This window comes from Triturus cristatus, chromosome 4_2 (genome assembly GCF_964204655.1).
Source record: "Triturus cristatus chromosome 4_2, aTriCri1.1, whole genome shotgun sequence".
Classification (NCBI taxonomy): domain Eukaryota; kingdom Metazoa; phylum Chordata; class Amphibia; order Caudata; family Salamandridae; genus Triturus; species Triturus cristatus.
In genome coordinates, this window is record NC_140586.1 from 315,196,805 (window position 1) to 315,213,699 (window position 16,895).

The window sequence follows — 16,895 nt, forward strand, 5'->3', positions numbered from 1 at the left end:
AATCCGGGATGGCGGCTGAAACCTCGGTGTCATAGCCCGAATATCCCGGACTCGCTGCTCGGGAGGATAAGCCCAAACTGCCCTGTGTCCAGAATCACCCCGATGAAAGGGAGCATTTGAGAGGGGGGGGGGGGGGGGGGGGGGGGAGAATCAGGTGTGACTTCAGGTCCGCCGTAGTCTGGAGGTGGGAGACAACAGCCTGGGGCAGACCCGCCTTCAACAGCCAGGTGTTGAGATAGGGGAAGAATGGAACCCCTAATCTGCGCAGATGACATGCGACAACCGCCATCACTTCCGTGAACACCCGAGGGGTGCTGGTAAGTCCAAAGGGGAGCACGGTGAACTGGAAATGCTTGTGGCCTAAAGGGACCTGCAGGTAACACCTGTGGGCCGGCAGGAAGGGGGTATGGAAATGCACATCCCACAAGTCCAACGCTACCATCCAGTCTCCAGGGTCGAGGGCAGATAGGACCTGAGCCATCTTGAACTTCTTCTTCCGGAGGAAGCGGTTGAGGGCCCTGAGGTCTAAGATAGGACGCAGGCCTTTGTCCTTCCTGGGTACAAGAAAGTAGTGGAAGTAGCAACTAAAACCTACTTCTGGCACAGGGACCTTTTAGATAGCTCCCTTGGCCCAGAGAGTTGCGACTTCCTGGCGGAGAAGGGCAACGTGATCCTCCAACATGCGACGAAAGGGGGGTGGTATGAAGGGCGGGGTAGTCTCGATGGGGAGGGAGTAGCCCCTTTGGACTATCTGCAAAACCCACATGTCCAACGTGATGTTCTGCCAGTGGGGGAGGTGATGGCGAATCCTGCCGCCCACTCGCTGCTGGTGGCCCTGAAAAGTCAGACTAGGAGTGTTTGGAGGCTGCGGCAGGGGGTTTATGGGTGGACAGGCCCGCCCGCTGGCCCTCAGACCCACATTGTTGGGTCCCACGTCCACGGCCACCACAGGCTGGGCAGCCTGCATGAACCGGTGGCAAGACTGGGTCGAACATGGTGGGGTACCCTTACGTAGCCATGAAAGGGGCGAAAAGCAGAATACGTGGAACGAGAATTTGCTGCAAGGCCCAAGAATCTGCCCTTAGAGGACGAGGCTTGGACTACCAAGCTCTCGGAGGGGGGGTTGGGAGAGGTCAAGTGGGTCTCCCAGGGCAGGGCGGTGGCGTCTGGCAATCATCCTGTCCACAGGAGCCCCTGTGCTGGGATTGGACCAAGTGCCTATAAGGACATCCGTGAGGACTTCATTAAAAGGCAGGAGGGGCTCAGAAGAAGCCGCCACTGGTGGAAGCACCTCTGTCAGGAGGTTAGTCCTGACTGCCAACGTAGGAAGCTCGAGGCCAAAGGCCTCAGCCGCTCTACGCAACACCACTGCATAAAATGCTCCCTCCTCCGTAGCCACAGTAGGGGGAGAAAGCATGCCAAGGTCTGGGGAGGTATCCAGACCACTGGCTTCACCCAGTTCCTCCTGCCAGTCCGGCTCATCAAGTTGGTCAGCTAATGGGTTAACAGACCCCTCCCAGTCCTCCTCACGCTCCTCTGGTTGCCATTCAGGCCTAGAAAAAACCCACCAGGAACGAACAGTGGTACAAAAGTACCCTTTGGCGCCGGTACCGGAATCGGGCAAAACCGGTCCGGCTCTGCGTCCAAGTCAGGGGTGAGGCTGGGGACGGCGCCGGTCGGGAGCCGGGGGCGTCGCTGCCGGGATCGGAGCCGCGGAAGGTACAGTGAGGTCGACCAGCGTCTATCCAGATCTGGATCCACGGGAGCCCGCCAGAGCCGCTGGCTTTGAACGCCTGGGGCCCCTCATCCAAGGCCCGGGCCCCTCACCAAGTCTGCGGGACATCTTTGGCAGAGTCGGGCTGTCCAAAGATGCTGAGAAGCGCTCCATAAAAAGCTCAAAGCTGGGCAGGGAAAGCTTCGGCTCTGGGAAAAGGAGGGAAGCGCAGAGCCGCCCCAGGAACAGGCTCCGAAGACTGAGCAGGAGAGCGACGACACTCCGGGTCCTGCGTCGCGTCGGCCGACGGATAGGGAGAAGGTGAAGAGTGACGCTGCTTCGTCGCCTTCTTCTTGTGCTTTGACTTATCTGATGATCTAGAAGACTCTGATGATGAATGGTGATGGTGGCTCCGCAACCGGTCCCGAGACCTTCCTCTCGACCGGGACTGCAAGCGACACGGAGCGACTGCCAGGCCTCCAAGAGCTTTCGGGACTGCTCCCGCAAAGACTTCGGATTCATGGGCCGGCAGTCGGAGCTCTACTTCGGGTCGTGATCGCACTCCAGGCACCAAAGGCACACGAGGTGGGGGTACGTAACAGACATCAGGAGATTACAGGGCTTGCAAGGTTTAAACCCAGTCTGACGATGGGACATTCCTCGTACACCAGGAGTCAATAGACTTAAAAAAAGAAGTCTACAAAAGTCAAGAAAAAGGCTAGTCAAAAAGTAACTAGGGGGTAGCTCTCTCCAGATCTGCAGTAGGCTGGCGCGGAAAAACAGAACTGACGTCAGAGAGCAGGGGCGGCGTCTAAGTGGACACCGCAACGTCATTCCTTGGAGATTATTATTCTGGCAACATAGAGAAGCTCTAGCACATCGTAGAGCGTAGCGCGCTCACCAGGAGCATTACAGCATGGTTTTAGAGTTCCCGTTTTGCCTTTTGAGTTAAAATTTATTTTCACCATTGTACCCTGTTTTTATCTGCTATTTAACCGCAACATACCTGCACACTAAAAACTTGAGAACACCGCGTTTGGAGCGGGCCCCTTCCCCCATCTAAATCACATTGCACTGCCAGAACGGCGCAATTCTTGGGTGAGGGCTGAGGATCGGAGCGGTCTAGTCGTCACAAGGACGCTAGACCGGTACTTAAGCCGGTCATGCTGACGCGCGGCGGGTTCGCCAGAGCATCGCCGGAGTCACGCCAGAGTCCAGCCTGTCTGCGCCCGTCCGCGCATGGACGGGCCCGGAGGCTCGGTCATCTGGCCACAGGCGTACTTACTCCTCAGAGGAGCTGCGCAGTCTGGACAAAGGTGAGCGGTGCCCGGACTGCGTAACCCTGATGACTATTAATAATTATGCTATTTCTCGCCCTCATAAGGTTACCCCCTCAGGCCGGCGCTCTATACTGAAGATCGTTAGCTTAAATACTAGATCACTCCACCGTCATCATGTGGAAGTCTATAGCCTGCTTCAGGACAATGACATCGATGTCCTGACCCTCTCGGAGACCTGGTTGGGTGATAATTCGATGCCTGACATCATTGCCGCTCTCCCAGGGGGCTATGATGCCATATGGCATAACCGCCCGGGAGGTGCGTGAGGGGGAGGGGTAGCGATCCTTTTTAAAAAGAGCCTGTCAGTTGAAAGACTTATCTGAGTCAGTAGACCTAGCTGACCTGCTTGGGGTAAAGATAACCATGAACAACTCCTGTTGGGTGGTTTTGTCAGTCTATCGCCCACCAAACTCAACCCCACTCTTTTATGACTTCTTTGGGCCTATTATGTCGGACTTATGTACCCGATACGCGTAAATTTTGGTCACAGGAGATTTTAATCTGCATTGGGATAACCCCCACTGGGACTTGGCCACTCGCCAATTGGACACCATGATGGCTGCCCTGAGTTTTAAACAACTTGTGGAAGTTCCCACACATACTAAAGGTCATGTTCTTGACCTCGTATGGACTACAGACACAAATGTCACTCTTAAAGAGGTTGTACCATGCATATGGTCAGATCACCATCTAGTGTCCTGCGAGATACGCATCGATGGCCATATACACAATCTATCGTTGGAAACCAGGAGAACCCGTAAATGGGCAGAGGTTGACTTAATAACTCTAACCAAGGCGCTACCGTCAATGAACCAGCCTTCGGATCTGGAATGTAGTCTGGACCGAGATTACGCGGATCTAACGCGGAGCTTGGCTCAGGCTATCGACCAGATAGCGCCAGTAAGATCACAGTTGATAAAGGGACCTGGTAAGGGGGCTCCCTGGTTTACGCCATCATTAAGGGAGCATAAAAGAAAGCTCAGAGCCTTGGAAAGAGGTTGGAGGAAATCTAAGCAGGATACAGCTAGGAATCTCTATAAAGCCTCCCTTCATTTATATAAAAAGTTCATTGCCCTAGCTAAAGCAGAACATTATGAGTCCCGCTTAAGTAAGGCAGTCAACGTCCAGAAAGAGACGTTTAAAATTTTGTCAGAGTTGAGTAAAAAACCTGAAAACTCCAAGTCCCTTATAAATTGTAATTCTTTTCAGGGGTACTTTTTAGAAAAAGTGAAGACCATTATTATGGAAATAAAGAGTGGGATGGTAAAGGAGACTGCCATAACTTCGGCCCCCTATAACTCAGCTGACTGCACTATCACAGTGTTTCCAGAGCTGGATGCGTTGAGTCTGGAGAAACTGATGGGTAAAATTAAATCTGGCTCTCCAGCAGATCCGTGCCCACCCAGTGTCTTTCGTGTAGCTCGTCCCTTATTGGAGGAATGCATTATCTCCCTCCTTAACAGATCCTTGAAGATAGGGTACCTACCGTTGGAATTCAAGGAGGCACGTGTAAGGCCTCTATTGAAGAAACCTGGTGCGGATCCTGCAGTGTTAAAGAACTACAGGCCTATTTCCCAGCTGCCTTTCCTCTCAAAAATACTGGAACAGCATGTATTAAAGTCCCTGTCTCTGTATCTGGAGTCTCACCATCTACTCCATGAGCGACAGGCAGGGTTCCGAGCTCATCACAGCACAGAGTTGGTGATGCTCTCGGTGATGGATGAATTAAGAGGCATGGCTGACTGTAAGAAAGCGAGCGCCCTGATTTTGTTAGATCTATCAGCGGCGTTCGATACGGTCAGTCATGCCTTACTCTTGGATAGACTGAATGATTTTGGGATCATAGGCCTGGCCTTTAAATGGTTGCAATCTTTCCTTCTGGGAAGGACACAAAGGATACAACTGGGGGATGAAACATCGGAGGTGGGGACCTTGGAATGTGGGGTGCCACAGGGATCTGCCCTGCCCCCACTCCTATTCAATCTCTACCTACAACCTCTGATTGCATCACTGGCCAGTAGGGGCTGTAGAGTCTTTAATTATGCGGACGACACGCAGCTGTTGCTGAGTGTCGACAATACAAGGACCGCACAACTCAATGCCCAGAACATCTTGAGGTACACTGTACAATAGATGACCGAAAATCTGTTGAAGATCAATCCAGATAAGACTGAGGTATTGGTGATTCCATCCACCGCCTCACCTTGGAGTGACCTCTATTGGCCAGCAGAGTTAGGCCTTGCTCCAAAACTAAGTCTGAATGTAAAGAGCTTGGGGATCAAACTGGATTGTGATCTCTCAATGTCCAGTCAAATCTCTTCCGTGGTGGGAAGCTGTACAAATATCATTCGACAGCTGCGGAAGTTAGCCCCTGTCCTCTCTCAATCGATGATGCGCTCAATTGTAGCAGCAACTGTTATCTCAAGGATAGATTACGGAAACGCTCTCTATCTCGGCCTACCTAAAACTCTGACTAACAGGCTACAGGTCGTGATGAATGACGCTGCACGACTTATTTTCAGACTCCCAAGGAGAACTAAGGCCTCCCCCCTGCTACATAGCCTGCATTGGCTCCCCATTAAAGAGCGAGTGGAATTTAAGACCTTATGCACGGCTCATAAGGCAATTTACGGTCAGGCACCAGCCTACATTACAGATCGTTTGGAGGTGTACAGCCCAGTGAGAACACTTCGATCCTCAGATTCTCAGCTATTGGTCTGTCCCTGTTACAAATTAGTAACTAAGGGAGGAAGAGCCTTCTCTGTGTTAGTTCCTCAGCTATGGAACACGCTGCCTGAGGTGCTGCGCAGGGAAGGGAACCTCCTGCGGTTTAGAAAGATGCTAAAAACACTGTTTAGAAGAATCCTGAGTGTAAGCTAGACCAGGGAGTGTCTTTCATTCTGTGTTTTGCCAAGATTATTGTTGTTACCATCGATTTCCGAGCGCCTAGAGACCTGCCGGTGATTGGGCGCGATATAAATACAATATAACAATAACAATTCCAGCTACCACAACGACAATGACAGACGCAGAGTCAACCAACGCCACCTACTGACGTGTAGGGGTACAGCTAAAGAAAAAATCTCTGGATACAGCCTGCCGGCTGCGGGTGATTCTAAAGGTAAAGGATCTATAACTACAGTCTCTTTCAGATACTGTGCCTTCCTCTTTCTTTTCTCTGTTTTCGGATAGGACTGCCTTGGCACACCTCCCAGTGAGTTCTGCCCTTCTAGCTACATCCATAATGGGACATTCCCCTTTAGCCCATAGATTTCTTGAATGTTGCGGTTTGAAGCCTGCATTATAATTTGATCTCTGATGAATTAGTCATGCAAGTCCCCAAAACGACAAGTAATGGCTAAGTTTTTCAAAGCAGAGACATAGTAATCTATGGTTTCCTCCTTTCCCTGTCTTCTGTGGAAAAATGTATATCCATCCACAGCCACACAAACAGTGGATTTATAGTAAGCGTTAAGATCATCAATGGCATTAATGAATATATCACCTTCACCAACTGCTCTAGTTTTCTTAATAATTCCTTTATCCACCTTAATACCCCTGCACCCAAACCATGCAATATTATATTGAACTTCTTCTCCACCTTGAAATCCTCATCACCATCAAATGTTGAGATGCAGTTCATGAAGTACTCCCTCCATTCGTCCCATTTAACTACAGGTTCTCCGATTGTGGGGAGAAAAGTTTGTGGTGGAGACAAGTTCTAGAAGTATCCAGTTGCCATGCTCAATTTTTATATATGGTGTAGGTATACTCTGAGGAAAAGTCACTATGCACGGGGAAAGGCCCAGAATCTGTATGTATTGTAGCATTTAAATGTGTAATTAAATCTCAGCACCTTAAATGGCTTCAAAATGCAATAATATGGAAGTTAATAAACTACAATTGTGGCAAGGAGTTAAACAAAGCAATCAAACAGATTAATAAACATACTCACATTTTAAAAGAACTATAGGATCTGTTCTACTGTGCCCAATAGCAGAAGTGAGCACAAATGAATCATACCTTGTTACGTAGTTTATTATTTATGAGAACACAGATCGTCAACTTCCTCAAAGTATGCTTGCAGGGGGTAATGCACAAGCTTGCATTTGTTGTTAATTTAATTCTAATTAAATTCATATTTTTCTAAGATGGCAGCACGTTGCGTTGGCTTAATTGCGTATGCTCGTTGACCCAGAAGACTGCAATGCTGATTATTATGCTGAAGACAACTCAACCAAGATGGCTCCAGAGGACGCTTGCGTGCGTAACCACAGTTTATAGGTTACAGATATGAGTCTTCAGCACCATGCCAATACGCACTTGCAATGTGCGTGTGATCAGCGGACTGTTGTGTAAAGGCAGAGCAGCAGTTGAACTGTCAAAGTTTTGGTGCTATGTATTTGCTCTCCTCAAGAATCTCAACTTTCTGCCTTTGATCTGCCAACAATTACATAGTCAATCGCATACCCAGTGGCAATTCTGAGTGATTCTTTCGTAAACGTGCAGTCGTTCAGTAGTAGCGAATTCATTCGAGTAATATTAACTTTGTGCATATAAAAAATTTCAAATTTGCTGGCTGATCTGATGATTCGCTTACATGTTACACGTCGATCTCTAAATTCCAACTGAATTAGTCTTTAGTTTAGCATTAAATAGATAATCTTGCAAATCGCTTAAAACTTGAATGCTCCTCACCGGTGGAAGTATGATATAGCGATTCTAGGTTTTGAGTTCTTTGTGTTAGTTGCAAAAATTGTAAAGATGAAATGTCCTCAAAGTCGCTGAGTAAGAAGACTTTATTATCCTAACCAACACAAGAACGCTCAGGTCAACAGCGCTCGAGGGACACGTCCGCTCGCTTCAGTCATCAGCTGACAATCTCAACATTCTAGAATGGACAGCTGAAGACAAGAAGAGAGGCAAAGGGGTACAGTGCCCCCGAGTGGACAAAAGTACAATCAACACAACAGTAAAGAATCTCATTATTTGCAAAATGAACAAATCTGGAACAGGAGAAAAATCTTTCTTCAAAAAGAAGAAATGTTCTTTCAGCCATATATGAAGAGGTGAAAAATACCCTATCAGAATGAATCTTACCTGAGAGAAGCTCCTGGTTTTGAATACGGGTAATATAACCAAAATGATACCTCACTCATTTTGAGCATGTTGCAGCCCAATGATAATATCTGCCTGCAGACTGCTCTTCCATTTAAAAAGAGAGGCTTACCAGGAACATCTGGCTGACACAGGATCTGTCACACGGTTATATCACTAGATGCTGTACAGACTAAGTAACTCTCAACTGATGGCGTCTTACCCCCTAACACCACCTTGTTACCATTACCTACAACTATCCCAAAAAGATACTGAACACTGTCTTGACCAGCCAGATGTCTGAGTAAGGCTACAAGAGGACACCCTGAAGATGAAGATGGGATCTCACTATGAACCTTAATGAAAACTCGGGGAGCAGATTTCAGGCCGAATTGTAGGAATAATTAACCTTGTATGTTTTTACTTTAAATGTCGCTGGTGCTGCTGTTTGGGAAACACAGTCACAGAGGAGTCACGGCGCTCAGTATCAGAGGAATAGGTGTTATTTTTCTGCGACATTACTACACTCCCGTCGTTGGAAAATAGGTCATAACTTCAGAAAATACATCAAGGAAAAGAAGTCAAGGCAATTAAAAAGGCACTCACTGGGATGTATTTTTTTGCTTCTTAAAATTAAAAGTCTATCTGCATGGACCTCTTTTAGATTACTAGTCCAGAACTAACTGCCCACTCATCATGCTGCCCTGGCAGACTAAGTTTGACTCATAAAAGTCGTCTTGAACCATGAATTTGTTTCATAGCAGCGTCAGAGAATGGCGTCGTAGAGCACAGAGTACACGGTAATCTTCCAACATGTGGCATGTATTGTTAGCAGAATGCTGGCAAATGACCAGCGTTTTTAGTCACAAGTTTGAAACGAGGTCATTGCTTCCAGCATGATGTGTCAAACTGCAACCCAACAATTGCTTTTCACAGCAGAGGCATGATAAATGTGCTCTATAAATATGGGGATAATGTGTGGTGCTGCTTCGTTTATGAAGGCATAAAGAACAGATTGCACGCAGCGTGGTTTGTATCACTCTGCACAACTACATTAAGGATAGTCCACAGTTGTGGTAAAGTCGTTATCAGGGCATAGCAGCGATATTTTAGCAAGTGCCCAACCCATTGATTCAGGGACAGAGAAGAAATAATCGTATAAAAATAATGTTTAGTAATTCCTATTGGTGCCCTCTACCTTAAGCATTAACTTCAAGACCTGCTGTATCATCTACAAGTCTGGTGCCACCAGCACACAACTCTAAATGGCAGACATGGTAAAGTTCACCAGCGGTCAATGTCAGACACACCAGCTTTGAAATGACAAACTTTAAACTATATAGGTAAAGGCCAGGCATGCTACTGCTACCCACCTAATGCCGAAATTTCATGCCGACTTGCATCACTCCATAAAGAACACCTTGTCTGCAAGTAACAACATTCACTGCATCCTCAGTATGGACGCAAAGAGAAGCAGTATTGATGGGTGTCGAGCCCATCGTCCTTAGGGGTTTAAGCAAGCTGTGATCAGTATCTTACAATACTATATCGCATTTTTGTTAAAGCGCTGCTTTGCTTTACAAACCGATTTGTGCTTCATAAGTGCTAAACGCATAAGTACTGTGAAGGAAGGTGTTGTGTTCATTTGCAGGTCAACAAACCTACCCCAACCAGTTACTGTACCTTTTTCTGGATGGTCTCATCTTCTTTTATCGAAGCACCATCCTCAGAGAAGTCACTTTCTTTACCAAAAGCATGCCAACCGGGAGACCTGTGGAGCAAAACACAAAGCAATGAAAAAGCCTGCAATATAGAATGCAACTCGAACATTAAATATAAACCAACTACTGACATAAGTTTGGTGTTAAATCATTTAGAGTTTTGTTCGTGCACAATAAAGGTGTCAAATATATACAAATAACAATACTGTATACAAGCTGTGAACACTGCACAGAAGGAATAAGATTCTAGATAGTAGCCTCCAAGATATACTTTACATTTCTACTGAGATCAACAGTTTTCAAGCATGACGGGTTTACAGACAGGCAGAGCTGGGGACTAAGAATCTACGCTGCTGCAGATATGAGAATGTCATTAGTTTATTTTTGTGTTTTTCAATACATACAAGTATTTTCTTGCAAACGTTTTTTTGGCATCAGTTTTGCTACACATAAAAATAAGTCATTCCACACAGACGCTGCTCCCAGTACCCCCATCTGTACCACTTACTTGGTATTTATTGTTTGTGCTAAACTGGCAAATTAAGCAAACTTTTGTGGCAAAAAAAGCACCGGTGAGGGTGACATTCTGAAGGACAAACAATGTTGCTGGTACAGTGCGATCCCATTTGTGTTACTATTACTAATCGTTGATGCTTCTATTAACAACAAAATGCCCCTTCATTCGTGGTAGTGCTATTAAACAGCAGTTCCATTCCTAATGACAAAATTGTCCCTAGTGCGGAGGTAAAGTTTTAAAAATGAAGGCCAAGGGGGATGTAACTTGTCAAGTTCCTGTTCAGGCGCCGAACCTTGACGCTCCGTCTCGTAATGAAACATAGGTGCCAAATCTGACACTTGGGGGAAGAGAACAGAGCCCACTCAAGCAGGAACCGAAGGCGGAGGTATCAGAGTTGTGATGGATATACAAATACTGTGAACGAGAAACCAGTGGGTCATAAGGCAGCCTGAGTGTTTGCTCTCACTCAGTCATAAGATAGTTCTGAGTTGCTGATGTTTAGCACATGGAGCACCTAATCATATCAGTGTAAAGAGAAACTCCTTGCATTAACCCTGGGCTCGCTGGGGAGCAATGTACAGGTGTGGCTAGATGTGCAGGAGACTAAAGATTGTGTGCAAACCCGAGTTACTGCCTCTCAATACAGGCAAACCCATGTTCTGCTTTGCACCTGTCCGATCTTCCCATGTGGATAACTGAGACTCGGGTCAGCTTTGGACTTGTACAAAGAAGCTTGCAGGAAAAATACCTTCCTTCAGCAACATGGCGAGATCAGGACCCGACCACTGATGCTTCTAAGAGCAATAAAGTGAAGCATAAGTGACGGGGTAAGAAAGTTTTGCTTCCGTTTCTGAAGTACAGGAAGATTAACTGAAGGGTAGGCTACAAATTTCTCCTCCGATGACCAAAGAATATGTACTAAAGATTACACTTCGGGGCACATGCATCAAGCATTTAACCGGTCACAAACTGGCCGATTCCCAGAATCGGCCCATTTGCGACCGGTAAAATGCTATTTCCGATGCATCAAGCCCAAAGGCATTCGCAATTAAGGAAAATCACAATTTTTTTGCGATTTCCTTAATTGCGAATGCAGTTTTCCCTAAATGTGATGCATCATGCATGTGCAATTTGGTAGTCACAAATTGCGAATGACTTCCCATTCATTCCTATGAGCCTCTAGGAATGAATGGAAAGGCAATCCTTAATAGCGAGTCGCAATTTGCAAGTCGCTATTAAGGAATTTGTAGGCATCACAATTTTTTTCTCGATTCCTAAACGCAAAAGGAATTGAGATTCCTAAATAGTGATTCCCTACAAATCGTTATTTAGGAATCGCAATTCCATTCTTTGATGGATGTGGCCCTTAATGTCTCTAAATAAAGTCTTAGCATTTGCTTAAAGAGACACTCAAGCCCTGGATAGTAAAGTGACTGCACTCAATGATAGCAGAAATAATATAGTGGAGGTTAATGCAAAATGTGTAGTTCAACACTGTGCACTCGCATCAATAACACAGTTAGAGTCCAAGGTTGAACCTCAGGAAAATGGTGCTAGAGTGAGATATTATGTAGGACTTCATCAATTGAGATATCAGGCAAGATGCTGTAGCAGCTAGCACTGAACTAGCTGGATCTTTAAGACTCTCCATTAGAGCCACTAAGAGAGTGCAAATGGGAGCGGGCACGTTATTGTAGTAATCAGAGATACAAAAGAAATCAAGATGATCTCTTGTTGTGGCTCTAAAACGAAAGTTGTACTTTGAGACCAAGAAAGTTTTCAGTTTGCAGATCTCTCAAAACCAGAAACAGAAACTCCAGAGGTTACAGAAACAGCTACTGAATGTGGAGGTCAAACTGTCCATCACAAGTAGAAATGTGGGTTTCGCATAAGGGAAAACATAACCCTCTAACTAACAGGCAGTGGCCAGGCCTTAACAGATGAGTTTCAGAAAGAGACACCAAAGGACAAGAGTATAAACAGTTTGAGTTATAGTCCTAGGGTTGGTGGCACACGTGAGAGTGACACAGGAGACTGGCTGAGAAGTTCTTGGTTGAGATATTTTCTTTTTATTTGCAGAAGACCCCTTCTTTCTATTGTACCTTTATATTTCATTACACCTCTACTGCTCTTATTTATCCCTCAATCAGGGAGATCAGGCAGGTTTACCACAAGTGCTGAATTTAAATGCTGAATAAGAAAGATTAGACAATATGAAGTTTTTCTATTGCTATCGTCAATATCTTGTCTAAAATATGGAATTTGTTGCAATCCACCTTTGTGTGTTCAATAAGCATAAGTGAAATGAAAAAAGTCCGCCAGGTTACTTTCTTAATGAGCACACACCTTATTTTAGGCACACTGGGAATATTCAATCATAGTTCAAGTGGATCTAGGCACAATCAATCAGGAGGCAGGGAACAGCTATGGGCAGAAGAACAAAGTTGTCTAGTCTCAAAATAAGGACCAAACACGTCAATATCAAGTAGCAGCAAACTTTCTATAAACCGGATGAGTTTGACAATTATAGTTGTAGGGTTGTTTTTCATACAAGACATTAGGACTACCTTGGAACTCTCCAGGAATTAATACCTATAGCTGAGAGTTACAGACCATCTGCAAAACTCTTACAATGGACCACACACCAATGTCATCAAGATGGAGTTATTTTTAGGGCAGAAGCACAAGTCTACATCTGTTTTGAAAATATACTGCCCCATGGGACAAGGTTATAAAACAGAATCCCTGAAATCCGTAGTTAGCCACATTGGTAAAATCAGCAAAAATCGTTCATGGTATCTATTTTTTGTTTAGAATATAGACATGCCCAATAAAACCAGGTGATTTGTATATATGTATGTATGTATGAATGTGTATTTATTTAGTGTGACCCTAGTTAGGAGGCAATAGAGTGCCGATCAAAAGGGTATGAGCCCATGGGTGCAATTTAAGGAGTTAGAGAGATACGCAATAGGTGGGTTACCATTCCGTGCGTCACTAATGTACCTTCAAGAGTAGAAGGTGGTCTTCAACTTTTTCTTTTAACTGCGAAAGGATTGTAGAAGTTTTGATGTCAGCAGGGATGCTGCCCCTTTATTCTGGGAGGTTTGTATTAGTTTTTTTAACTTTCTTGCACATATTTGCTACTTAACCGTCAGTCTCTTGTCTTCTGGTCTGGCGTGGTCTGCCTGTGGTGGATAGTTTCCTTGCCAGGTAGGTCAGGTTGTTGTTTGTAATAGCTCTTTAGGTAATGCAGCTCGTTTTGAAAATGATGCAGACCTGAGGGGTAGCACTGAAGTTACTTCAATGCATGGGCGTTGTGTTAAAAATGTTTTAGTGCCTTGAGGGGATGTGTTACTGTGTAGCATGGTACCAGAGTGGTCTCGGGCATACTTTGGAGCAAAAGGTTTCCTTTATTCACGTGAGGGGGGACCAGGGCTTGCAGTACTGCTCCGGGAGTCTGTTTGCAAAAGGAAGGATTTCACCTTTTTTTTGACGAGGGGAAGCTGGTATCAAGCTAGTTTCCCTAGCAGCGTTTTCTTTAAAGTAGAGTTCTGTGCTGAGGATTAAAGTGATTGCTCACAGGCTCAGAAGGAGGTGAAGATGTCTCGGTTCACGTCACAGAGCAAAGGTTGGTCAGTGGTTGTTTGGAGCTGCTGGTGAACGGGGGGGGGGGGGGGGGGGGGGGGGGGGTGTTGCATTTGTTGAGCTCACGTTTCAGTGAGCACCTTACAACCAATTCTGTATCAGCTCTGGGGAGGTTCTGAGACAATGAATATAGTTGGTAGAGGAGACTTTTAGAATTGGGTCTGCATACGCATGGAGCCGGGGGTTGTTGGTGACTAGAAATGACAGCGGTCTATTAGAGACTGAAGATGATGATGTTGTAAGGGATGGATCCTTAAAATACTCCGCAGCTCTTCTACAGATCCCAGGTGTACTAACAGCGGGTGAGGCAGCTGTACTTACTTCATAATTATAGATTGTGGATTTGTCACATAATCCACTTTTCTGCGCCATGCATTGCAGATTTCCTTAAAAATGGTTAAAAGCTGAAATGGATCAAAATCTGCTGTTAATACTGCACATGGAATGAAAATCTTCTCCCACTTATCAAAGTTAACTGAGCACCTTTTCACCTTTGAATTGCGTTTTAAAATACTTACTGACGGCTTCACCCATGCACTACCAACATTTCTAATTGTTGCATTTTAGTGGACAGGAGGTAGAGAGTGATTCAGTATATAGCAGAAAACCAAACCTGTACATATTTAAGCATATATCAAAGAGAACTAAAATATATATTTCTTTGGCATGCAAATGTTTTGTTTTACAGTGGTTAACAATTCAAGATTATAGCACAGTGCAGAGTTCTCAAAGCAACACTTATTTCAAGAGTGCACTCCCAATTCAGACACAATGTACATCCCTTTTTATAAACGTAAGTTCAGATAAGCAAAGTGCCTCCCAATGGAAGTACTGATGTAATGAAAAGTAAAGTTCCGCCTAATGGGACATTATGATCGTGAATTCAGCGTTTACAATTTTATTCTAGGGAGACGTTCCTTGGACTGCTTTGCATACAGTAGCTCAAGAAGAACACCCCCCCCCCCCCAACTTGCTTTCCCTGAGACAAGTTTTAAGGCATTGCTGTGAAGTAAAATTTGTATAACCTCTATTACCATAAGTGATTGCTGAGTGCAACACTGCTTTTGATTCACACAAAATGTTTAACTATGAAAGGTTGAGAGGAAACCGAGTAAAATGGAGTGTATGTGCGTTTAGGCAGGAAACCAAGAATAGATGTGTGTGAAACCTATTTTGAATACTATTTGCCGAGTGTGTAGTTTTCTTTCTTAGGAACGTCTGATTTTCTTACACCATGTCATACAATATGGCTGCTTCTTACCAGAGCTTTAACCCCTTGTGTGCCCATGACGAGCTGGACTCGTCATGGGCCGCGGTTGCGCTGTGCCCATGACGAGTCCAGCTCGTCATGAACCCCGCCCGCTAATGTAACGGCCGGCACAGGGCGGGGAAAGGGCGTGGCACACAAGGGGTTAAAGACCTTGCTCCCTAATCTTTGGAAAGAAACAAATGAATATTGTATGAACCCGCTGAACAGTACCTACCACAAATGTGAAAGCCCCTGCGGTCGCCAGAATAGAACACTTTCAGATCAGGCATTGAATGTCACACCCGCAAGCAAAGTGGCAGCAGGAGCAGACTCAAGTTGAACGGTTTGTGAAACCAGGTGTGGAAGCCAAGCAACTGCTGTCCGACTGCAATACTCTCCGAAATGATTGGACTCCACACCGAAGCATAACTTTCAAGAACAATGGGAAGCTATGTCAGACGTGGGATTAAATCGGAAGAGGTGCGAGACATTGTGCTGCTTATAATATCCGGAAGTACACAGTTGTTGGAATGGGAATGTCCCATGCATGGTGAATGGGTATACCCCTGACACGAATACCTGAATGGCTCTGAAACTGGCATGCTGGAATGTTATTTGACCCCGTCATCACACTATTCTAGCTTTTATGCTAAGGCCTACATTGGTCCCTAGTAATAGAAGTCAAGAATATGTTCTGTGATGTGGAGCGTTGCCCAAAGTGAGCCCTCATGACAAGCATAGGTTTACTGGCCACACCTTGGGTAAGTCACACGAAGGCAGTAGTGGCAGTGTGCAGAGTTTGTGTGTGAATTTTTGGTATAGCTGGAATGTTGTGTGTACGTGTGACCGCTCTTGTGTAAGTTCCACTTTATTTCTGAACCCTAGATCTTGCGCTGGCAATCCGTGAGCAAGTCTTGTCTGTGCATGTGTAATTGGTGTGTGACATATTTGAAGTAGAAGGTCTTTGTGTACTAACACCAGTGGGATCCCTTTTGGATGGCCCTGGTTTTAGCATGGCACAAAATAGCGGATGGAATAAGCTTCTCCAGACAATGCTGCATGCCTTCCTGTAGCTAGAGATTCAGACACTAAAGTAAGGGAGGGTGGAGACAGGGTGGTCTTTAGAAATCCAAAGCTTTTCCAGCAGGGGCGGATTAGTTCTTCCTGAGCACTGCGATTAGGTAGACGGTAGAGCTGAGGTTGGGACTGCAGTTTCTGTCGTAAAGGGTGAGGAACTGTTGTAGCCCGGGCCTGATATTTAAATCAATGCCTGATTAGTGATTCAGGAAAGCTGATAACAACTAAGTGATGAGATCTCACACTACATTGTAAACTTGTTTTGGGTAATCCTGTTTCGTGCCAGCACCACTGCTACCTGCTGTGAAAGACATCACCTTGCACAAAGTCTGTCTAAGGAAAGTTATCGGATGAACAGCCAAAAAAATGCATTTAAAATAGAACCAACCCAAGTTGGTTCTGAGGCCAGGGACAGTAGATCCACATCTCCTATCTGGAAAATTAGCATAAAAATATGTCCCAACCCATCCCATTTTATTCCAGTTCCCAATTCCTCTTGACAGAGGAAAGGATTACTCCACAGAGTACTCAA

General features: G+C 45.5%; 1 protein-coding gene across 5 annotated transcripts in view; it reads right to left on the minus strand.

Moving 5' to 3' along the window:
* Positions 1-16,895, minus strand: part of SUCO (SUN domain containing ossification factor) — a 580,289-nt gene that overhangs the window by 486,294 nt on the left and 77,100 nt on the right. For all 5 annotated transcript variants that reach the window (XR_014960616.1, XM_085601647.1, XM_085601645.1 and 2 more), the window contains exon 2: positions 9,835-9,922. Coding sequence is in view for 4 of the 5 variants with exons in the window: in XM_085601647.1 (XP_085457773.1) it covers positions 9,835-9,922 (88 nt within the window). In the remaining variant the exon portion in view is untranslated. The remainder of the gene's footprint in view (positions 1-9,834; positions 9,923-16,895) is intronic.